This window comes from Callorhinchus milii, unplaced genomic scaffold, assembly GCF_018977255.1.
Source record: "Callorhinchus milii isolate IMCB2004 unplaced genomic scaffold, IMCB_Cmil_1.0 Scaffold676, whole genome shotgun sequence".
Lineage (NCBI taxonomy): Eukaryota > Metazoa > Chordata > Chondrichthyes > Chimaeriformes > Callorhinchidae > Callorhinchus > Callorhinchus milii.
In genome coordinates, this window is record NW_024705417.1 from 9,020 (window position 1) to 30,584 (window position 21,565).

At 54.0% G+C, this 21,565-nt stretch overlaps 1 protein-coding gene across 1 annotated transcript in view; it reads right to left on the reverse strand.

The window, feature by feature from the left end:
- Positions 1-379: 379 nt before the first annotated feature.
- The window catches only part of srrt (serrate RNA effector molecule homolog (Arabidopsis)), a 29,496-nt gene continuing 8,310 nt past the window's right edge, over positions 380-21,565 (reverse strand). Inside the window, exons 6-21 of the mRNA XM_042346372.1 lie at positions 19,114-19,283; positions 18,579-18,766; positions 16,199-16,342; positions 15,269-15,401; positions 13,359-13,397; positions 11,904-12,061; positions 11,090-11,151; positions 9,669-9,747; positions 9,016-9,207; positions 7,094-7,264; positions 6,401-6,554; positions 5,384-5,577; positions 3,735-3,921; positions 3,521-3,613; positions 2,510-2,603; positions 380-683 (exon numbers count right to left, since the gene is read on the reverse strand). Coding sequence (XP_042202306.1) covers positions 608-683; positions 2,510-2,603; positions 3,521-3,613; positions 3,735-3,921; positions 5,384-5,577; positions 6,401-6,554; positions 7,094-7,264; positions 9,016-9,207; positions 9,669-9,747; positions 11,090-11,151; positions 11,904-12,061; positions 13,359-13,397; positions 15,269-15,401; positions 16,199-16,342; positions 18,579-18,766; positions 19,114-19,283 — 2,134 coding nt within the window. The 3' untranslated portion in view covers positions 380-607. The remainder of the gene's footprint in view (positions 684-2,509; positions 2,604-3,520; positions 3,614-3,734; positions 3,922-5,383; positions 5,578-6,400; positions 6,555-7,093; positions 7,265-9,015; positions 9,208-9,668; positions 9,748-11,089; positions 11,152-11,903; positions 12,062-13,358; positions 13,398-15,268; positions 15,402-16,198; positions 16,343-18,578; positions 18,767-19,113; positions 19,284-21,565) is intronic.

The following is a 21,565-nucleotide window of genomic DNA, read 5'->3' on the forward strand; positions in this document are numbered from 1 at the left end:
GACCGGTCACGGTGACGGGTTTCCGTGTGTGTCAGACACCCGACCGGTCACGGTGACGGGTTTCCATCGCAATCCAGAGGACCCGGGTTCGATTCCCGGGCAGGTCAGGTCAGGGCGAAACCTTACGCAAGTTTCCTTAATTCACACACACACTTGTTAAGTCGATTGGGGGATCACTTTCCGGGTGTAATGATACCTCCAAATAAATAAACGATAATTTGGTCACTTCAACCCCCGGCTGTTTGTGGGGACGTCGCTCGGCGCGATCGGCTGCCGGCGTTTCGCCCACAAATCACACACTCGCTACACTTTGCAGCGTGTCCCGTGAAGCGCTTTGAGAGGTCTCGACGACGCCATCAGGAGCCGGGTCACACCCCAGGATTATTATTATTTTATTTCAAACACTTGATAAAGAAAATGACACGGGCGGAAATCTCAATGTGGGGGGGGAGGGGGGGGAAACAGTCTCTACATTATAAACGAGGGCGTCAGTGCCTGAACCCACTATAACACCTACCCCGGGGACACGTCCCCTGACCTTGATACAGACAGATAGAGAGGATAAAAACGGTGGCTTGGCTGCTGTGCGCTCAGATTTTGGTCCTGTTCAGAAGAAATCCACATCTTCAGGGGCGTCGAGGTCTCTGTACTCCACAATGTTCCTGGGGTCACCTCGGAGCATCCTAGGAGCAAATTAACAGGGTCCTCAGTTAAGGTAACATGTCACAATCAGTCGTCATATACACACAGCCTCACACCATACAGTGCCTCACACACGCACACTGCCTCACACATGCACACACACAGATTCACACACACACACACACTGACTCACACACACACACTGACTCACACACACACTGACTCACACACACACTGACTCACACACACACACACTCACACACACACACGGACTCACACACACGGACTCACACACACACACACACACACGGACTCACACACACACTCTGACTCACACACACACACTCTGACTCACACACACACACACTGACTCACACACACACACTGACTCACACACACACTGACTCACACACACACTGACTCACACACACACACTGACTCATTCACACAGACACACTGACTCACACACACACACACGGACTCACACACACACGGACTCACACACACACACACACACACATTGACTCACACACACACACTCTGACTCACACACACACACTCTGACTCACACACACACACACTGACTCACACACACACTGACTCACACACACACACACTGACTCACACACACACACTGACTCACACACACACACTGACTCACTCACACACCCACTGACTCACTCACACACAACTGACTCACTCACACACAACTGACTCACACACACACACACTGACTCACTCACACACACTGACTCACTCACACACACACAGACTCACACACACACTGACACACACACACACAGACTCTCACACACACACACTGACTCACACACACACACTGACTCATACCCAGACTCACACACACACACACACACACGGATTCACGCCAACCTTGTGCCTCATACTCTCCGGAATTAGGTAAGCGGGACGTGCCCCTCCAAGGAGAGGGGGTAACAGTCCTCCCAATAAACAATAATTTGGTCCCTCAAAGCAAGACTGTGTGTGGGTCACTGCTGTGTGCAATGACTACCCTTCTGCCGGGAGTCCTGGAGCTCAGTGGTTAGAGCAATCGCATCTGGATTCGATTCCTGACAGCTCGAAACCTTGGGCAAGTTTCCTTGCTCACCCGCCAACCCCCACCCCCCCCACCCCACCCTCCCACACGCACAGCACACATGCACACACACGCCTGATAATATTCCCTCAAGAAATAAAACCACATACTAAATCAGCCGCTTCAACCCACGGCTGAGTGTGGGGACGTCGCTGGGCAAAACGCCCAGTCACTACACTTTACTACGCTCGAGGACGCGACGATTATTATTATTATTATTATTATTATTCTCGAGGACGCCACAGAAAGCTGGCTCGATCCTGACTTTCCGTTGCCAAACCTGGCAGTCAGTTCGGCTCCAACATTAATGGCTTTGGCCCTGAACCGGGCAGGAAAGGGAGCGAGGATAGCTACTGACTCAGCTCGAGCCCGATCCCAAAACTCTACCAATAATAACCCCGGGGGTGTGACCCGGCGCCTGATAACGTCGTCGAGACGTCTCAAAGTGCCCCACGGGACACGCCGTGCAGTGCAGTGACTGTGTGTTTCGGTGGCCCGAGCGCGGCGACGTCCCCACAAACAGCCGGGGGTCGAAGTGACCGAATTATTATTGTTTTGAAGGGGTTGCTACCCCTGAAAAGTGATCCCCCAATCGCCTGACAAGCGACTGACTGCCGGGGACACAGGCGTGTGTGTGTGTCCGTGTTTGCGTCGATCTGAGTGTATCTGTATGCGTGTGTGTGTGTGCGTGTGTTTGTGTCTGTCCCGTGTGGGAATCTTAAAGAGAAAGGGATGAGTTGTGCTCAGACCTACCTGTTTCTGGGCTTGCCCGGGTATCCTCCCTGCCCTCTGTACCCGTCAAAAGTCCCCCGGCCCCCATACTGAGGGTGTGGGTACGCTGGCCCACCTGGTGAGGACAAGGGGGTCAGTCAGTCGCAACTTTCAACAGCGCAGCCCCCCAGAGCCCTGGGCAGCGGCGGAGAGCGCCGCTGAGATTACCGCAAGAGGATGGTCTTCTGAAGATGGGGAAGGATGGGGGGGAGGGGGCAAGGACGAGGGATTGAGAGAGGGAGGGAGTGAGGGAGTTTTGGGGGTTAGTGACTGAAAGCCCGGCCACTGATGGTGGAGGGGAGGGCGCGAGGGTCAAGCAGGAGGCCGGAGCCGGGCGAGGGGAGGCAGCGGGTGGTGGGGCTAGTTGGGGTAAGAGCGGGGGGGTGGGGCGAGTTGGGCAAGAGCGGGGGGAGTGGGGTCTAGTTGGGGTAGGAGTTAAGAGTGGGGGGAATGGGAGCTAGTTGGGGTAAGAGCGGGGGGAGGAGGACAAGAGATAAGGAGGGGGTGGAGGGGCATGGGGGGGGGGGCGGAAATATGGGGGTAACATGACTTTAGATGCATTCAAGAGAAAGCTAGACCTTCACATGGAGTGATGGGGGAGTAAGGAGTGGTGGGGTGGGGGGGGAGGGGGAGTTGGAGGTGGGGGTGAAGACTTGTCGACCATCGATGGTCGGGTCTTCAGCCTCTCTGTCCCCACCCTCTGGAACTCCATCCCTCAGTAACTCCCCCTCGCGCGCCCCCTCCTTTGCCGCCTTCACGGCCCATCTCAAGACCCTCCTCTTCGACCGATCGCACCTTCAGTCACCCTCCTGCCCCCCCCCACCCCCTCCCTGGCCTCCACCCCCTCCCGATCCCAACCCCCGAACCCGACTGTCCAGCGCCTTGGACATGAAAGGCTCCGTGTGTAAATGTCCTGTGTTTTTGGGTGAGGGGCCTGTGTCTGAGCCGGACAGTGTGTGCGCGCCTGTGTGTAGAGGTCAGTGTGAGTCTCACCTCCGTAACCCATGACGGGTGGACGAGGCTGGCCGAACCCCAACAAGCCCTGTTGTTGGGGGTGAGGGTACCCCATTGTTGGCGTCATGCCCACTGTAGGGGGGTGAGGGGGGAAAACAACAGGAAGGTTAATATAATAATATACATCCTTGCATTTGACACAGCATCAGACACATGCACGCGCACACCCACACACCCTCACACACACACTCACACAGAGGTAGCGACATCTCGCCCAGGGTCTGAGCCCCCGGCGCCGACGGTTGGTTGGATTTAATCTCGGGCAGTGCTGGTCGCTTGGCGTCCATCAGGAAGTTATTGAAGAAGGCCACCTCCTTCTTCACCTCCTCGATCTTCTCGCTGTGCTTGTTGAAGATGTGCTTACGGACAAACTCCGGCCCCTGTGGACAAGCACGGGGCAAAGCCGTCACAGCTACATAGGAATAGGAGGCCATTCAGCGCCTCCGGCCTGTTCCATCAGCTCGTGGCTGATCTGTACCGCAACTCCTTTTGCCCCGTATCCCCCGACCCTCGCCAACCTGACAAACATCTATCAACTCTATAGGGGGAGAGGGAGAGAGAGAGGAAGAGTGAGGGGGAAAGAGGGGAGCAGAGGAGAGAGGGAGAGAGGAAAAGCGAGGGAGGGAGAGAGAGAGGACGAGGTGGGGGAGAGAGGGGAAGAGAGGAGAAGGGAACGGAAGAGAGGAGAGAGAGAGAGAAATGGCTGATCTGTTCCTCAACTCCAATTACCCGCCTTTTCCCCTCATCCCTTAATCCCCCGACCTAACAAACCTCTAGAAACTCTAGAGGGGGAGAGAGGGAGAGAGGAGGGAGAGGGAGGGAGAGGGAGAGAGAGAGAGAGCGAGGGAGGGAGGGAGAGAGAGAGGGAAAGTTCCAGATTCCCACTCCCCTTTGTGTGTGTGTGTGAAAAACCACCTCTTGATCTCGCTCCTGAATGGCCCGGCCCTGATGGTGCGATGAAGCTGCCAGAGCAGGGAGACGAGGGAAAATGCACAGTCACTACACCTGACAGCGAAACGGTTTCGGACTTCTCGGCGGCGTGTTAAGGCGCGATATCAAATGCATCCGACGTAGCGCCTCATCACGTCGGTGAGACGCCAAAAAGCCCTCAAGCAAAGAAACAATAAATAATAATTTATTGGCCGCACGAAACCACGGCTGTCTGTAGGGACGCAGTTGGGCGCAATCGGCTGCTGCGTTTCGCCACAAAATATACAGTCACTCCACTTTACGGTATATTCTGCGAGAGGTCTCGAAGGCGTCAAAAACACTGCAACAAATTATTATTACTTTGTGGACAAAATGCGGCAGCCAATTGCGCACAGAGATGTCCCCACAAACAGTCATGGGATGAGCAACCACATTTTTTTTAAGGGATCATTACCCCCAGAAAAGTCATCCACCGATCGACTGTCAGGCATGTTCCTACGTACTGCTGGTAAACAGAGGCCTGTGTGTGTGTGTGTGTGTGGTGTATATGTGTGTTTCTGCGTGTGTGTGTGGGGGGGGGGAGGGGGTGGGGAGAAGGAAACTTGAGCCGCCCGGGAATCGAACCCATGTCCTCTGGCTTACGAGGCGACGGGTCTAACCCCTGAGCTACAGGGGCTGTGGGGTGGGGGCGAGGGGTCTAACCCCTGAGCTACAGGGGCTGTGGGGTGCGAGGCGAGGGGTCTAACCCCTGAGCTACAGGGGCTGTGGGATGCGAGGCGAGGGGTCTAACCCCTGAGCTACAGGGGCTGTGGGGTGCGAGGGGAGGGGTCTAACCCCTGAGCTACAGGGGCTGTGGGGTGCGAGGCGAGGGGTCTAACCCCTGAGCTACAGACTCTGCTGTGCTCTCTGTACCTTGAATTTCTTGCCGCTCAGTGGGCAGAGCCACTTGTCTTTGGCGAGTTCCTGTGTATTGGCCACGATGAACTTCTCCACCTCTTGGTCCCCATCTTTCTTCCCCATCTTGTTGGCTTCCTCCTCCGACAGAATCTCCCGCACACTGAACAGAGGCGTCAGCTTCTCCTCAAACAGCTTCTGCCACTCGGCCACTGGGGATGCCACCGAGAAAGGGGGGTGGGGGTGGTGAGAGAGAGAGGGGAGGGAGGGGGTGGGGGGGGAGAAGAGAGATGGGGGAGAGAGAGGAGGCAGAGAAAGGGGATGGGGTGGGGGAACGAGAGGGGAAAGAGAGAGAAGGGGAATGAAAGAGAGGGTAGAAGGAGAGAGGGTAGAGAGAGAGTGAGTTTACACACGGAGCCTTTCATGTCAGGAGGACGTCCCAAGGCGCTGGACAGTAAGGGGTTCGGATCAAGAGGGGGTGGAGGGCGGGGAGGGTGGGGGGGTAGGAGGGTGACCGAAGGTGTGATTGGTCAAAGAGGAGGGTCTTGAGATGGGCCTTGAGGGAGGTGAGGGAGGGGGCGAGGGCGGAAGGACTGTGGGACGGAGTTCCACAGGGTGGGTCGGGGGGAGCAGAGAGGCTGCGATGGTGGGGTGGGCAGGGCTGGGCGGGGGAGGCCGGAGCTCGCTGAGCGGAAGGAGCGGGCAGGTTGGTAGGGGATAGGGGGCAGAGGCGGGTAAATGGGAGTTGAGGAACAGATCAGCCATTTTTCTCTCTCCCTCACCTCTCTCCTATTCCCTTCTCCCCCCCACCTCTTCCTCTCCCTCCCTCCTTGTCAGGTCGAGGAGGGCGGCGGCGGGGGGGGTTAGGGGCTATGGGGCAAAAGGCGGGTAAGTGGGAATTGAGCTACAGGTCAGCCAAGATCTGATGGAATGGAATGGCAGAACAGGCTGCAGGGGCTGAATGGCCTCCTCCCGTTCCTATTAAACAATGGGCACTGGAGCACAGGGGCCATACCCCACCCCACCAGCTCTTACCTTCGTGCTGGGAGACCCGGTTGGGGGGGAGGGGGCCCCTGACGTGAACAATGCCACACCGGTTGGGCATCTCGTCCTCATTGGGGTACTCGCAGGTGTTGTAGTAATCAATGGAATGGACGATCCGCAGGTAAAGCAGCAACTTATCCAGGACCTGGAGAGGGTCAGACACAGCTTTAGCGGGTTTTCTCTCTCTCTCTCTCTCTCTCTTTAGAGAGACATACAGATAGGCGGACAGACAAGAGATGAGACGGGGAGACAGAGAGAGATAGACAGAGAGAGAGAGAGAGAGAGAGAGAGAAAGACAGAGAGAGAGAGAGAGAGAGAGAAGACAGAGAGAGAGACAGAGAGAGAGAGAGTGAAGACAGAGAGAGAGCGAGAGAGACAGAGAGACTGAAGATAGAGAGAGACAGACAGAGAGAGACAGAGCGAGAGAGAGACACAGAGAGAGAGAGAGAGAGAGAGAGAGACAGAGAGAGAGAGTAAAGATAGAGAGACAGAGAGAGACAGAGAGAGACAGAGCGAGAGAGAGACAGAGAGAGAGAGAGAGAGACAGAGAGAGTAAAGATAGAGAGACAGAGAGAGACAGAGCGAGAGAGAGACAGAGAGAGAGTGAGAGAGAGAGAGAGACGGAGAGACAGACAGAAAGAGTGAAGACAGAGAGAGAGAGAGAGAAAGAGAGAGGCTGGCCACCTTGATGAGCTTGTCGTCCCTCTCGATGTTGACCTCGGGGTTGCCTTCCTTGGGCCCCTCGTCGGGGGTGTCGGTGGCCGTGTTGCCCATCAGCTCCTCCTCCTCCGCGCTCACCTCCTCGATCAGGTAGTCGGTGATGTTCTTCAGGATGGGGTTCTGCGAAGACAGGCTCTGGCGAAGGCCGAGCCCGGGGGCCGTTACCATCACCGCAAACAACAACCCCTCGCGGTTCACGCCGGGGCACGGCGTCCCGAAGTGCTTCCCGGGACACACCGTGGAGCGTAGTGACTCCCGGACTCACGTGTAGTGTGTGTGTGGGTGTGGTGGGGGGGGGTTGTTGTTGTGGCTGTGTATTTTGGGGGCCAAAAGCAGGCGGACGGGCGATTGCGGGCGACCGATCTTGACCGGTCACTGCGCTTGGCGGCAAATTCCCGGGAAGCACTTTGGGAACGTCTTCCCTCCCCCCCCCCTCCCTCCCCCCGGGGTTCAATGCTGGTGTCTGGGGTCTTCTGGTGGCGGAACGAGGCGCTGCAAACACCGACCAGGTCAAGGGAGGGGAAGGTGTCCGTAGGCGCGGTCGGTCGAAGAGGAGGGCTTTGAAGGAGGCGGAGGGTCGAGGCGGAGGGACTGTGGGATGGAGTTCCAGAGAGTGGGGGGGGGGGGGGGGGGGGGAGTGGGGGGCGAAGAGGCTGAAGGCCCGACCGTCGACGGTTTACCGTTGGTATCCTATAATATTAATAATAATCCCCAATCTGACCGGTCGCCTTATCGTGTCGGCGAGACGTCTCGAAGCGCTTCACGGGATAGGCTGCGAAGTGGAGTGACTGTGTGCTTTGCGGGCGAAACGCTGCCGCCACAAACAGCCGTGGGCTCGAGTGGCCAAATTATTATTATTTCCCCCGTAAAGCCACCCGTCAATCGACTAACAGGTCTATTCCTACTGATTGCTGGTAAACAGAGGCGCGCGTGTGTGTGTGTGTGGAGGAGTGGGGAGTAAGGAAACTTGGCTAAGGCTTCGCCCTGACCTGACCTGCCTGGGAGTTGAAACCGGGTCCTCCGACTCGGAGGAGGGAGAGGCTGAGTAATAGTGTAACAACGATGATATAATTTGCTGTAGATGTTGCTGAGGTCACGTCCTTCTAAGGCAAGGGTGATGAGCGGAGCAGGGCCAGGCGTTTGTCTGACTGATTAACAGCATAAGAATTTGCTGACGAAAAACCAAGGACCGTTCCAGTTTAGCATGGTCAGAGTATCTGTGTCTGTGTCTGTGTCTCTGTCTGTGTGTCTGTCTGTCTGTCTGTCTGTAGATACTGTATCCTCAGATATCATTTCAACAGAAATCGATCTCATTTGTTCTTGAAACACCGACTGTCTCCCTGTGTCTGTCTGTCTGTTTAATAATAATAATCCTCGCATTTGATATAGCGCTTGTCTTTTCACGTCGGGAGGACGTCCCAAAGCGCTTCACAGAACACACCGTAAAGTGAATCGACTGTATGTTTGTGGGCGAACGCGGCAGCCAATTGCGCACAGCAATGTCCCACAAACAGTCGGGGATTGAAAATGACCAATTTATTATTGTTTGGTTTTGGAGGGATTATTATTAGGCTCTGTGTGGAGTAAGGAAACTTGCCCGAGGTTTGGCCCTCTGCCTGGAATTGAACTCAGGTCTCTCACTTGCAAAGCGAGTGCTCTAACCACTGAGCTACAGGACTCCCTGTTTCCCTGTGTCTGTCTGTCTCTCTCCCTGTGTCTGTCTGTCTCCCTGCGAAGCCTGTGCTGTTTCCCATGTTAACTGCTCGCTCACTGCAGTAATGTTTCAGCAGGTTTGTTACGAATTTAACCCCCACCCACCCTTTCGATCGCAGGCCGTGGCCTCTGGTTCTACTGTTCTGGCCACAAGGTAAAAACAGCCCACGTACCTCAACCCTCCCGTCCTCGTTGAGGGACTCGGAGGACCAGAGCTGGGACCGGTCGTCCAGGGAGTGGATGAGTTTGGCCGCTAGTTTGATGTCGTTTCGCACGATCTGTTTGTGCTGTGTCAGGCCGTTAATGCTCCTCACCCGCCTCGCCAGATCCCGATTCACCACAGGGCTCAGCTCACACTCACGTAACTGTGTGTGGGCGGGGGGGGGGGGGGGGGAGAGGGGGAGAGGGGGAGAGAGAGAGAGGGAGGTGTGATAAAAACAGCCCTTGCAACAACTGTATTATTCCAAGTCCTGACGGGGCTTAAACCCACAACCTTCTGACTCAGAGGAGGGAGAGCGCGACACCACTGAGCCAGTCTGATGCACACACATTGTGGGGAGTGGGACTAGTTGGGGTAAGAACGGGGGAGGGAGCGGAGCTAGTTGGGGTAAGAGCGGGGGAGGCAGTGGGGCTCGTTGGGGTAAGAGCGGAGAGAGGGAGTGGGGGCTAGTTGGGATAAGAGCAAGGGAGGGAGTGGGGCTTGTTGGGGTAAGAGCAGGGGGAGGGAGTGGGGGCTAGTTGGCAGCTCTTCCAAAGAGCCAGCACAGGCACGATGGGCCGAATGGCCTCCTTCTGCGCTGTAAGACCCTACGGTTCTGTCACTCACTCGGATGTTCTGGAGGTTCCAGCAGATCTCTTTGATGTTCACACTTCGATCGAAGGTCACCCAGGCTCTGCGGAAAAATCTAACAGGAGAAACTGGTCATAATCCCAACGTGGTCTCCCTCTCCCTGTCCCACAACAACAGCAGCAGCAGCATTTACACAGCCCCCTTCACGTGGGGTAGCGTCCCAGAGCGCTTGAGGGGGGTAGGGAGGGATGGAGGGGTTGAGGCGCAGGAATTGAGGGGGAGAGTGATAAGAGTTTTGGGGCGCAGCGGCTGAAGGCACGGCCACCGATGGTGGAGCGGAGGGACAACCTGGAGGCCAGAGCCGGCCGAGTGGAGGCAGCGGTGGCGGAGTTGGGTGGGGGGAGGGGTTGGGGGGGAGCGGGTTGGAGTGTAGGCAGGGGCGAGGACACACACACACACACACACACTCCCCACCCCACAGTTAGTGAGTCAGTCACTGCACTGGATGCTACGCGAGGCGTAGCTACTAGCAACCTCAACCCCACAGGAGAAATCCCACCAGGTCTCCCCCCCCACTGCCCACTGCCCCCCAATTGGGGTCAATTGGCGGGGGTTGAGGCTACAGATCAGCCGTGATCTAACAGAATGGCGGAACAGACTCGAGGGGCTAAAATGACGGGCTGTTTCAACTTGTCCAGAACAGTAGAACCAGAGGACTCACGGCCTGCGATTGACGGGACGGGACGGGGGGGACGGGGGGGTTAAATTCAGAACAAGTCTACGCAAGCACTATTTCAGTGAGCGAATAGTTAACCCGTGGAATAGGTTGAAGCACGTTCTTTCCAACACAGATTAGATTGTTTTCTTTTTCGTCAAAGATTTCTTATGCTACCAGGAATGTGGGACTGCGGTCATCACGAGAAGCTAAAGATGTTTGGATTCTTTTCCTTGGAGCAGAGAAAACTGAAGGGAGAGTTGATAGAAATGTTCAAAGTGATGAGGGCATTCGATACGGTGAACAAGGAGAAACTATTCCCACTGGTGGGAGGGCGGGTGAACTGATTCGATAAGAATCAGGGCTATGGGGGGAGAGAGAGAGCGGGGGAGTGGGGTTGATTTGAAAGCTCTTTTCAAAGACCCGCACAGACACGATGGGCCGAATGGCCTCCTTCTAGGCTGCATAACTCTATGATTCTACGAATGGTGGAACAGACTCGAGGGGCTGAATGGCCTTCTCCTGTTCCTATGTCAACAGTCCAAACTCCCCGACGCACCCCCTGTCAACTGGAGTGGAGGTACAGATTGAGCCATGAGGTGCAGAAAGGCCTCCTTCTGTTCCTATGTCAACTGTCCACCCTCACCCCCTAAATGTCCATGTACCCGCCCCCCCCACCCACCCAGCCAGCCACCCAGCCAGTCCAGCTACCAGGTGAAGCTCTGCTCACGCCGTGGCTTACCTGCGTTCAGGCTGAGGGTCGGACAGAGCCACTCTCATGAAGCCAGGGAACCTCTTACACAGCTGGCGAGAGACAGAAACACAAGCTTTAGGTACAACACAGCACAAATAATAATAATAATAATCCTGGCGTTTGGACCCGGCGCCTCATCACATCGTTGAGACGTCCCGCAGTGCTTCACAGGATACACTGTAAAGTGTAGTGACTGTATATTTTGTGGGGCGAAAAGCGGCAGCCCCACAAACATCCGTGGGCTGAGTTATTGAAGGGGTTATTACCCCCTGGAAAGTGATCCCCCAATCGACTAACAAGCGGTTCCTGCTGGGAAACAGAGGATTGTGTGTGTGTGTGTGTGTGTGTGTGTGGTGGGGGGGGGGGGAAGGAAACTTGCCTAAGGTTTCGCCCTGACCTGACCCGCCCAGGAATCGAACCCGGGTCCTCTGGTTTGCGAGGCGAGGGGTCTAACCCCTACACTACACTACGGGACGCAAGAATTATTCTCACAAAACGGGGTTGAACAGGAAGAAGAAGGATATGGGGCAAGGGCGGGTAATTGGAATTGAGGTACAGATCAGCCATTTCTCTCTCCCTCTCCCCTCTCTCCCCTTCCCTTCCCCTCTCACCCCCACCTCTTCCTCTCCCTCCCTCCCTCTTCCTCTCCCCCTATAGAGTCGATAAACATTTTATCAGGTCGGGGCATCATGGGGTAGAGGCGGGTAATTGGAGTTGAGGTACAGATCTGCCACAATCCGATAGAATGGCGGCACAGGCTGGAGGGGCTGAATGGCCTCCTCCTGTCCCCGCGTGCTCTCACCGCAATGATCTCGGCCTTCGAGATGTTGGGGGCGATGCTCCTCATGAAGAGGGAGGAGGTCTTGTGTAGCGGGCGGGGCTTGGGGGCATTCTCCATCTCCTTCTTCTCCTCCTTGGGCTTGTCCTTGTGTTCCTCCTTTCTCTCCGCTTTGGGCTCGTCTGCGGTTTGGCCGGAGAGAGAGAGAGAGAGAGAGAAGCTTTAGTAACATGGTGAGGGCGGGCATGGCAGGGCGGGAGGCATGGAGCAGGCCGGAGCCCGCTGAGCCCGTGGAGGGAGTGGACAGGTTGACACAGCGTTAGCAGGTCACAGAGGTAAAAATGATAACAACAACAACAACAACAATAATCCTGGCGTTTGACCCGGCGCCTGATCACGTTGTCGTGACGTCTCAAAGCGCTTCACAGGACACACAGTAAAATGTAGTGACTGCGTGTTTTGGGGGACAACTGCGCCCAGCGACGTCCCCACAAACAGCCGTGGGTTGAAGTGACCAAATTATTATTGTTTTGAAGGGATTATTACCCCCGGAAAGTGATCCCCCAATCGCCTGACAACCGGGTTCCTACCGACTGCCGGGGACACAGGCGTGTGTGTGTGTGTGTGTGTGTGTGGTGGGTGGGGGGTGTGGGGTGGGGGGGGGGGAGAGGAGTAAGGAAACTTGCCAAACACTTCGCCCCGACCTGACTTGAGAGGCAAAGGCTCGAACCACTGAGTTACAGGACTCCATAAGGTAGGGAGGAGCAAAGCCCAGGAGGGCTTTGAAGACACACACACACACAGTCACACACACAGTCACACACGCAGCCACCCACCCACAAAATACACGGCTGGTTAGAAAAATAAATCCTGTGCCGAGCCCCACTCCCCTCTCTCTTACCCCAACTAGCCCCACTCCCCCCTCTCTTACCCCAACTAGTCCCCCCCCCCCCCCCCCCACCCCCCCGCTCTTACCCCAACTAGCCCCCCCCCTCTTACCCCAACTAGCCCCACTCCCCTCTCTCCCCAACTAGTTCCACTCCCCGCTCTTACCCCAACTAGCCCCACTCCCCCGCTCTTACCCCAACTAGCCCCACTCCCCCGTTCTTACCCCAACTAGCCCTACTCCCCCGCTCTTACCCCCAACTAGTCCTCACTCCCCCGCTCTTACCCCAACTAGTCCCACTCCCCCGCTCTTACCCCAACTAGCCCCACTCCCCGCTCTTACCCCAACTAGCCCTACTCCCCCGCTCTTACCCCCAACTAGTCCTCACTCCCCCGCTCTTACCCCAACTAGTCCCCCCCGCTCTTACCCCAACTAGCCCCATTCCCCCACTCTTACCCCAACTAGCCCCACTCCGCCGATCTTACCCCAACTAGCCCCACTCCCCCACTCTTACCCCAACTAGCCCCACTCCCCCCGAAGTAACATTAACTTGCTGCTGTTCCCTGTCCCCAGGTCAGGGTGAAATTGCTTACCTGCTTTCTGGTTCTTTTCCTCCCCTTCTCTCGCTTTACCTAATCAGGAAGAGAAGCAGGAAATTATACCAACAACAACAACAACTCTCGATGGGGACAAAAACAACAACAACTAATTAGACTTGTACAGCGCCTTTCACACCAGGAGGACGTCCCAAGGCACTGGGCATTCAAGGGCCCGGATGCAAAATAGGAACTGGGTTCGATTCCCCGGGCAGGGCAAAGATTTGGGGCTAACACATGGGAATCACTAGACCAAAAAAGACCAAGGTTCTCATCTTCCCTCTGGCAAAAGAACCAGAGGGGAGAATGAGGAGACACTGTTTTACACAAGAGAATCGTTACGGTCTGGAACGCACAGCCTGAGAGGGTGGGAACGGATTCAATAACAACTTGCAAAAGGGAATTAGATAGGGACTTCAAAAGGAAAAAAATTGCAGGGGTATTGGGTAAGAGCGGGGGAGTGGGGCTCGTTGGGGTAAGAGCGGGGGAGTGTGTGTGTGTGGGGGGGGGGGGGGGAGTGAGGAAACTTTCCGAAGGTTTCGCCCTGACCTGACCCGCCCGGGAATCAAACCCCTGTTCTCTCGCATTTGAGGTGAGGGGTCTAACCCCTGAGCTGCAGGACTCCACTCCTCAACCGTCCAAATTCAAGGGAATACAGACCAATAATAATAATAATAATCCTTGCATTTGATGCAGAACCCTTCACGTCTTCTAGACATCTGTAGACATCTTTGGAGTCCTGTAGCTCAGTGGTTAGAGCACTCGCTTTGCAAGTGAGAGACCTGAGTTCAATCCCAGGCAGAGGGCGAAACCTTGAGCAAGTTTCCTTACTCCACACAGAGCCTAATAATAATCCCTCCAAAACCAAAAACAATAATAAATTGGTCATTTCCAATCCACGACTGTTTGTGGGACATTGCTGTGCGCAATTGGCCGCCGCGTTCACCCACAAATATACAGTCAATTCACTTTACAGTGTGTTCTGTGAAGCGCTCTGGGACGTCCTCCCGACGTGAAAAGCGCTATATCAAATGCAAGGATTATTATTATTATTATTATCTCAAAGCGCTTTACAGAACAGACTGTAAAGTGAATTGGCCGTATATTTTGTGGGCGAAACGCGGCAGCAATCCTGTTTTGAAACAACCAATTTATAATTGTTTTTTTTCTTGAGGCATTATTATCAGTCATGTAGAAACTTGCCCGAGGTTTCATATTGCTGGGAATGAAATCCAGAACTTCATCCCACAGTCCCTTCGCCTGGCCCCCTCGCCGTGCCTCCTTCAAGACCTGTTTCAAGAACCTTCCTTTCCTCTTAGACCGTGCCGCCTTTGGTCACTCTCCTACCTCCACACGGAAACCCGTCACCGTGACCGGTCGGGTGTCTGACACACACGGAAACCCGTCACCGTGACCGGTCGGGTGTCTGACACACACGGAAACCCGTCACCGTGACCGGTCGGGTGTCTGACACACGGAAACCCGTCACCGTGACCAGCCGGGTGTCTGACACACACACACGGAAACCCGTCACCGTGACCGGTCGGGTGTCTGACACACACGGAAACCCGTCACCGTTGCTTAAGGGTCTCCAAACCCGACTGAGAATTCCCCACATCGCCCCCACACCTGGAAACCCCAGAGAGAGATCGTTGGGATGGAATGTGCTCTCTCTCTCTCTCTCTCTCTCCCCCCGGAGGGACGCCCTCTGCTTACCTAATTCCGGAGAGTATTAGGCGCAGGTTGGCGAGAGCCAAGGCTTTGGGGGGAGCCCAGAGTGTGTGTTGGGGGGTAACTGCTGGGGTCTAACCGGCTAAACCCACACACAGCTCAGCCATCGAGAGAGAGAGAGAGAGCCAGCGCTGTATGTGGTTGTGTTGCTGTTGCTGTTGTTCCCCGGCCAGTACCTGGATTGGGTTCCTGTGGCTTCTCCAGGCCGGTAGGAGCTGCCTCAGGCTCGGATTCCGAATCGGAAGCGGTGCCATCATCCTCGTCATAGCTGTCGTCTCCGCTGCGCTTTCTCTTGCGTTTCTTGCCCACCTGCGCGAGCGAGGGGGGAGGAGAGATAGAGTGCGTTAGCTCGCCCATCACAAGGCCGGCACTCCACCATCAACGGCAGCAACTTGGATGGTCACAGCGTCTCCGAGAGCTCAACGATTACCTTCCCAGTTTAATAATAATAATCCCGGGGTTTGTCTGATGTGATTTGCCTCATCACATCGTTGAGACGTCTCAAAGCGCTTCATGGGACACATTGTCAAGTGGAGTGACTGTGTGTTTTGTGGGCGAAACGCGACAGCCAATTGCACCCAGCGACGTCCCCACAAACGGCCGGGGGTTGAAGTGACCAAGTTATTAGTATTATAGTTTTGAGGGGATTATTACCCCCGGAAAGTGACCCCCACCCCAATCCACTGACAACCGGGCTCCTACTCACTGCAAACAGAGGTGTGTGCGTGTGTGTGTGTTCACGTGCGTGGGGGGGTACAGAAACTTATCTAAGATTTCGCCCTGACCTGATCCGCCCAGGAATCAAACCCAGGTTCTCTGGCTTGCTCGGGGTCTAACCAGGACTCCACAAGCCTTTTGCCAGTTAGCGGGGGTGGGGGGCTGGAAGCATGGTTGCCGATGGTGGAGCGGAGGCACGAGGGACAAGTAGGGGAAAGAGAGAGAGAGAGAGAGAGGGGCAGAGACTGAGAGAGAGAGAGAGAGAGAGAGAATGAATGAATGAATGAAAGAGAGAGAAAGAGAGAGAGAGAGAGACTGATATAGAGAGAGAGAGGGGGAGAGACCGAGAGGTTAGCAGAAAGTGGTCAAGACTAAAGAACGAGGGATACCTTCTTTGCGGAGTTCTCCTCAGACACCGTGGACTTGTCGGCCTTGTCCCGCTCCTCTCCCTTGTCCTCGCCCGGGGGCTTGGCTTTGTTCTCCTCTCTCTCCTGCTGTTTCTTCTCCTCGTCCCCCGCAGACACGCTCTCTCCCTGGGAGCACAGCCCACCTTCAGAGACCCTCACGTTCACACAACCACACAGCCTTACAGCCCAGAAGGTGGTCGTTCGGCCCATCGAGCCTGTGCCGGCTCTTTGGAAGAGCTGCCAACTAGCCCCCACTCCCCCTGCTCTTACCCCAACTAGTCCCCATTCCCCCGCTCTTACTTCTTACCCCAACTAGTCCCCACTCCCCCGCTCTTATCCCAACTAGTCCCCACTCCCCCGCTCTTATCCCAACTGGCCCCCACTCCCCCGCTCTTACCCCAACTGGCCCCCACTCTTACCCCAACCAGCCCACACTCCCCAAGCTCTTACCCCAACTAGCCCCACTCCCCCGCTCTTACCCCAAAAGTTTTTACAATTATATTAAGAGGAATAGGCTGGTGAGGATAAATGCAGGTCCACTTCAGTCAGAGATGGGAGAAGTTGTAATGGGGGAACAAGGACATGGCAGAGTCCCTAAATGGGTACTTTGCACCTGTCTTCACCCGAGAAGACACAACCAGTCTGTCAACAATAGAGATGCACCAAAGGTATAAGGACAGGGAGCAACTTAGGGAAATTTTCATTAGTAAGGAATTGGTGCTGGGAAACTGTTAGCACTAAAAAGTGACAAATCCCCTGGTCCGGATGGCTTGCATCCCAGGGTTTTAAAAGAGGAGCTTATGAGATAGTGGAGGCCTTGTGTCTGATCTTCCAAAATTCCTTGGATTCTGGAACAGTCCCCATGGATTGGAAGATCGCAAATGTCACACCACTATTTAAAAAAGGTGGAAAGGAAAAGATGGGGAACTATAGGCAGTTAGTCTCACATCAGCGATAGGAAAAAATTTAGAATCGTTGATTAAGGATGTGGTAATGCGGCATTTAGGGCACAATATATTAGGCCAAGTCAACATGGCTTTACAAAAGGGAAGTCATGTTTGACAAATCTCATAGAGTTTTTCGAGGATATTTTCAGTAAACTCGATAAGGGTGAATCAGTGGATGTGGTCTATTTGGACTTCCAGAAGGCATTCGATAAGGTGCCACATAAAAGGTTAGTCCAAAAGATAAGGGCCCATAGAATTGGGAGGAGCATATTAATATGGATTGGGGAATGGTTAATGGGTAGGAAACAAAGAGTAGGGATAAACGGGTCCTTTTCAGATTCGCGGGATGTGACTAGGGGAGTGCACAAGGATCAGTCCTTGGGCCTCAGCTATTTACCATCTACATCAACGATCTAGATGAGGACATCGAAGTTAATATATCTAAATTCGCGGATGACACAAAACTAGGAGGAAGTGTCAACACAGAGGACGACATTAAAAAATGCAGCGAGACATAGATAGGTTAGGTGATTGGGCAGGTAGGTGGCAGATGAAGTATAATGTAGGGAAGTGCGAAGTCATCCACCTCGGGAGCAAAAACAGTAGAGCGGGTTATTTTTTAGAAGGGGAGAGATTGGAATGTGTTAGTGTCCAGAGGGACTTGGATGTCCTTGTACACCAATCACAGAAAGTTAGTCTGCAGGTGCAGCAGCGATTAGGAAGGTGAACGTTATGTTAGTATTCATTATGAAAGGATCAGAGTATAAGAGTAGGGAAGTCTCGCTGCAACTGTATAGGGCCCTGTGAGACCACACCTGGAATACTGTGTGCAGTTTTGGTCTCCTTATTTAAGGAAGGATGTACTTGCCTTGGAGGGGGTACAGCGTAGATTTACTGGGTTAGTGCCAGTGATGAAGGGGATGAGTTACGAGGATAGGTTGACCTATTTGGGCCTATATTCTCTAGAATATAGAAGAATTAGAGGGGATCTTATAGAAACCTATAAGATCATCAAAGGGCAGATAGAGTAGATAGTGGGAGATTGTTTCCCCGGTTGGAGAAACTAAAACCAGGGGTCACAACCTTAAAATCAGAGGCCAACCCTTTCACACTGAGTTGAGGAAGAACTTCTTCACTCAAAGGGCAGTGATTGTATGGAACTCATTACCCCAAAGGGCTGTTGACGCTCAGTCCTTGAACATATTCAAGACTGAGATAGATAGGTTTCTTATTGCAAAAGGGATTAAGGGATATGGGGATAAGGCAGCGTCAGGTTATTAGCTGGAGTTAGATTAGAAGATCAGGTATGATTGAATGGCGGGGCAGGCTCGAAGGGCCCGAATGGCCTCCTCCTGCTCCTACATGTTATGTTCCGTTAACCCATCAATTCAGCTTCTTCAGCCCCTCCTCTCTACCTTTTTGCCGCTCTCCTCTTTCTTCTCTTCCTTCTCTTTCTCCATAGCCAGCTTCCGGTCAGCGTCAGAGCCCCCCCGGAGACCCTCCTCCTTCTTTCCAGCTTCAGACTTTTCCGCCTTCTCCTCCTCGTCCTCCAGGTCCAGGATCTTCACGTCATTCTCCGTCCCCCCCTCCATCTTGATGACGGCTGGTGGGTCAACAACAGCAGTCAAACAGGAGCTAGCAGAGCCTGGCGAGGGCTGGGGTGATGGGGGGGACGGGGTTTAGTGGGGGTGATAGGGAGCAAGTTGAGCCTGGCAAGGGCTGGGGTGATGGGAGGGACGGGGTTTAGTGGGGGTGATGGGGAGTCGGTGGAGGCTGGCGAGGGCTGGGGGTGATGGGGGGAACGGGGTTTAGTGTGTGACAGGGAGCCAGTGGAGCCTGGCGAGGGCTGGGGTGTTGGGGGGACGGGGTTTAGTGGGGGTATTGGGGAGCCAGTGGGGCCTGGCGAGGGCTGGGGTGATGGGGTGGGGGGAGAACGGGAATTTGGATTACCTGCGTCCAAGGCTTTCATTATGATGTTGGACTTGTCGATGTCCAGCGAGATGCCATCGAACCAGCCGTGCTCCATCAGGTAACAGTACACACTCAGTCGGGTTCGCATGCCATAGTCAGCCTCTTGCTTGCGCTTCCCAACCTCGTCTGGGTGATATTTTGATCGAAACCTTTGCAAACGGAACGGTGGGGGGGTAAGCAGACAAGACCCCAGTGAGCAGCAGGTCACAACAGTCAGTCACGGAACGGCACATAGTATATATCTATATATAATGTTTTAAACAACAGCTAACAGTAATCTATGAATGTATAATATATATATATATATAAATCTTGGTATATGTATTAAAAACATACACATGCACCAATTTAGGAGTATTGCCCGGAGGAGAGGAGAAAAAGCAAGGCAGGGCAGCTAAACCCCAAAATGTCAGGTCTCAATGGACAGTTCTGTGTACGTTCGCACAATACAACGCAATGTTTTTTTTGTGGTGGTGTGGTGCTGGTGATTGGCGGGCGATGGGAGGGGGGTGGGAGGGTGAGGGGAGGTTTGCGGAGGGGGTGGAGAGGCAGGAGTCTGGCTTTACAAAGCCAGTCCTGCAGTGTAGGGGGTGAAGACCCCCTCGCCTCGCAAGCGAGAGGACCTGGGTTCGATTCCCGGGTGGGACCGGGCGAAACCTTAAGACAAGTTTCCGTACTCCACACGCACGCCCGTGTTTAACCGCTTGTTAGTCGAATGGCGGGTAACTTTCCGGGGGTGATAATCCCACCCGCGAAACAATAAATGCGGTCGCTTAAACCGCGACTGCTTGTGGGCACGTCGCTGGGCGCAATTGGCTGCCGCATTTCGCCCACAAAACACTCAAAGTCGATTCTTTAACTTCCGCCTAAAGAGAAGGAACGGGCGGGTAATAATAATAATAATCCTGGCATTTGTTACAGCGCCTCATCGTGTCTTAAGAGACGTCTCAAAGCGCTTCACGGGATACACTGTAAAGTGGAGTGACTGCGTATTTAGGCGAAAAAGTACTGATGGAAAGTGAGATTTGCAGGGCTCCGGGAAAAGAGCAGGGGGGGGGGGGGGTGTGGGGGAGTTGGCGGCTCTTCCAAAGAGCCGGCGCTTGCACGATGGGCCGAATGGCCTCCTTCCGTGCTGTTAACGGTTTATGATTCTGTGAGATGAGGGCGTTTTCCCACTAATATCCCAGCTCCGTGTGTTTGGGAAGGTGGTGCCTGTGTGTGTGTGTGTGTGTGTGGTGGGGGGTGGGGAGGGGGGGGGGGGGGGAGAGGAAATCAGTTGGAAACGCCAAGCCAAAAAAAAAAAGGTTACGTAAATCCGTGCCCCCTCCCCTCCGAACAAGACACTGCTGTTTGTCAACTCTGCCTCGCCCATTTCCCACCCTCGGGATTAAACCTCCCTCCCTCCCTCCCTCCCTCCCTCACTAAACAGTAGTTAATTAAACGTAACACAAAGCTTAACACAGGTCGAAAACCAAAACGGAACAAAAAGAGAAGAAAATCCTAGCGAAAAGAGAACACAAATTTGCAGCGATTTCTTTAAATATATTTCTTAAACAATTTTTTTTTAAAAAAAAAAGTCTTTTTTTTTTCAGCGTTTTTCATTCATTTTTTTTTTCTTTTAATTCATTTTTTTTTTTCTCTCTGACGTACGGAGGAAATAATAATACTTAGGTCTCGTAGGCATCCTGAAGGGTCTCAACTGTGCGTGCGAGTTTTTTTCTCGAACTTCATGTCATTACAGTTTCATTTCATTGTTTGATTGTCTGAGCCTCGCTAACTAACTAAGCCCTAGACTTTTGTCTAACTAGACACTGCATTGTACGCAGTGTGTCGCTAACTTCTCTCTAATCATCTCCACCGCTGGGTGACCAGTAATGGCTTCTGAGTTTGATCTCCTGTACCTTGTGTTCGGAGGGTGAGGGAGGGAGGGAGGGAGGGAGGTGGGGGTAGGGTGGGAGGGGGAGAAAGGTGTCAGAATTAACATTATACAAACAAAAAAAAAATGATTATTATTATGGTTAACAGCAGATCACATGAATTAAAGAGAGGACTGTACAAGCACAGCTGGATATTGCTCCCCCCCCCCCACCCCCCCCCACCACCCCAACCTTGCACGTTTCACTGCAACACAGCACAAAGCGTTAATTCCGAAAATAAAGCCACCTTATAAACGGAAGAAAACGCTTGGATGAAAGAAGACAGAGGTCCAGCTAAGTTGGCCTGTCCACCGTCCTGGCAGTCGCTAGACGGGTGGTGTCCCGAGCTACTGTCTCTCTCTCCCCCCCACCCCCCACGAGATATTATTTTCTAACAGAAATCTCTCTCGTTTCTTCCTGAAACAAATTCTGCGTCCACCGTCTGTCTGTCTGTCTTCCTAGGGAACCTGTTCCGCACGTTTACTACTTGCTCGCTGAGGTTGTGTCCCCCGTAG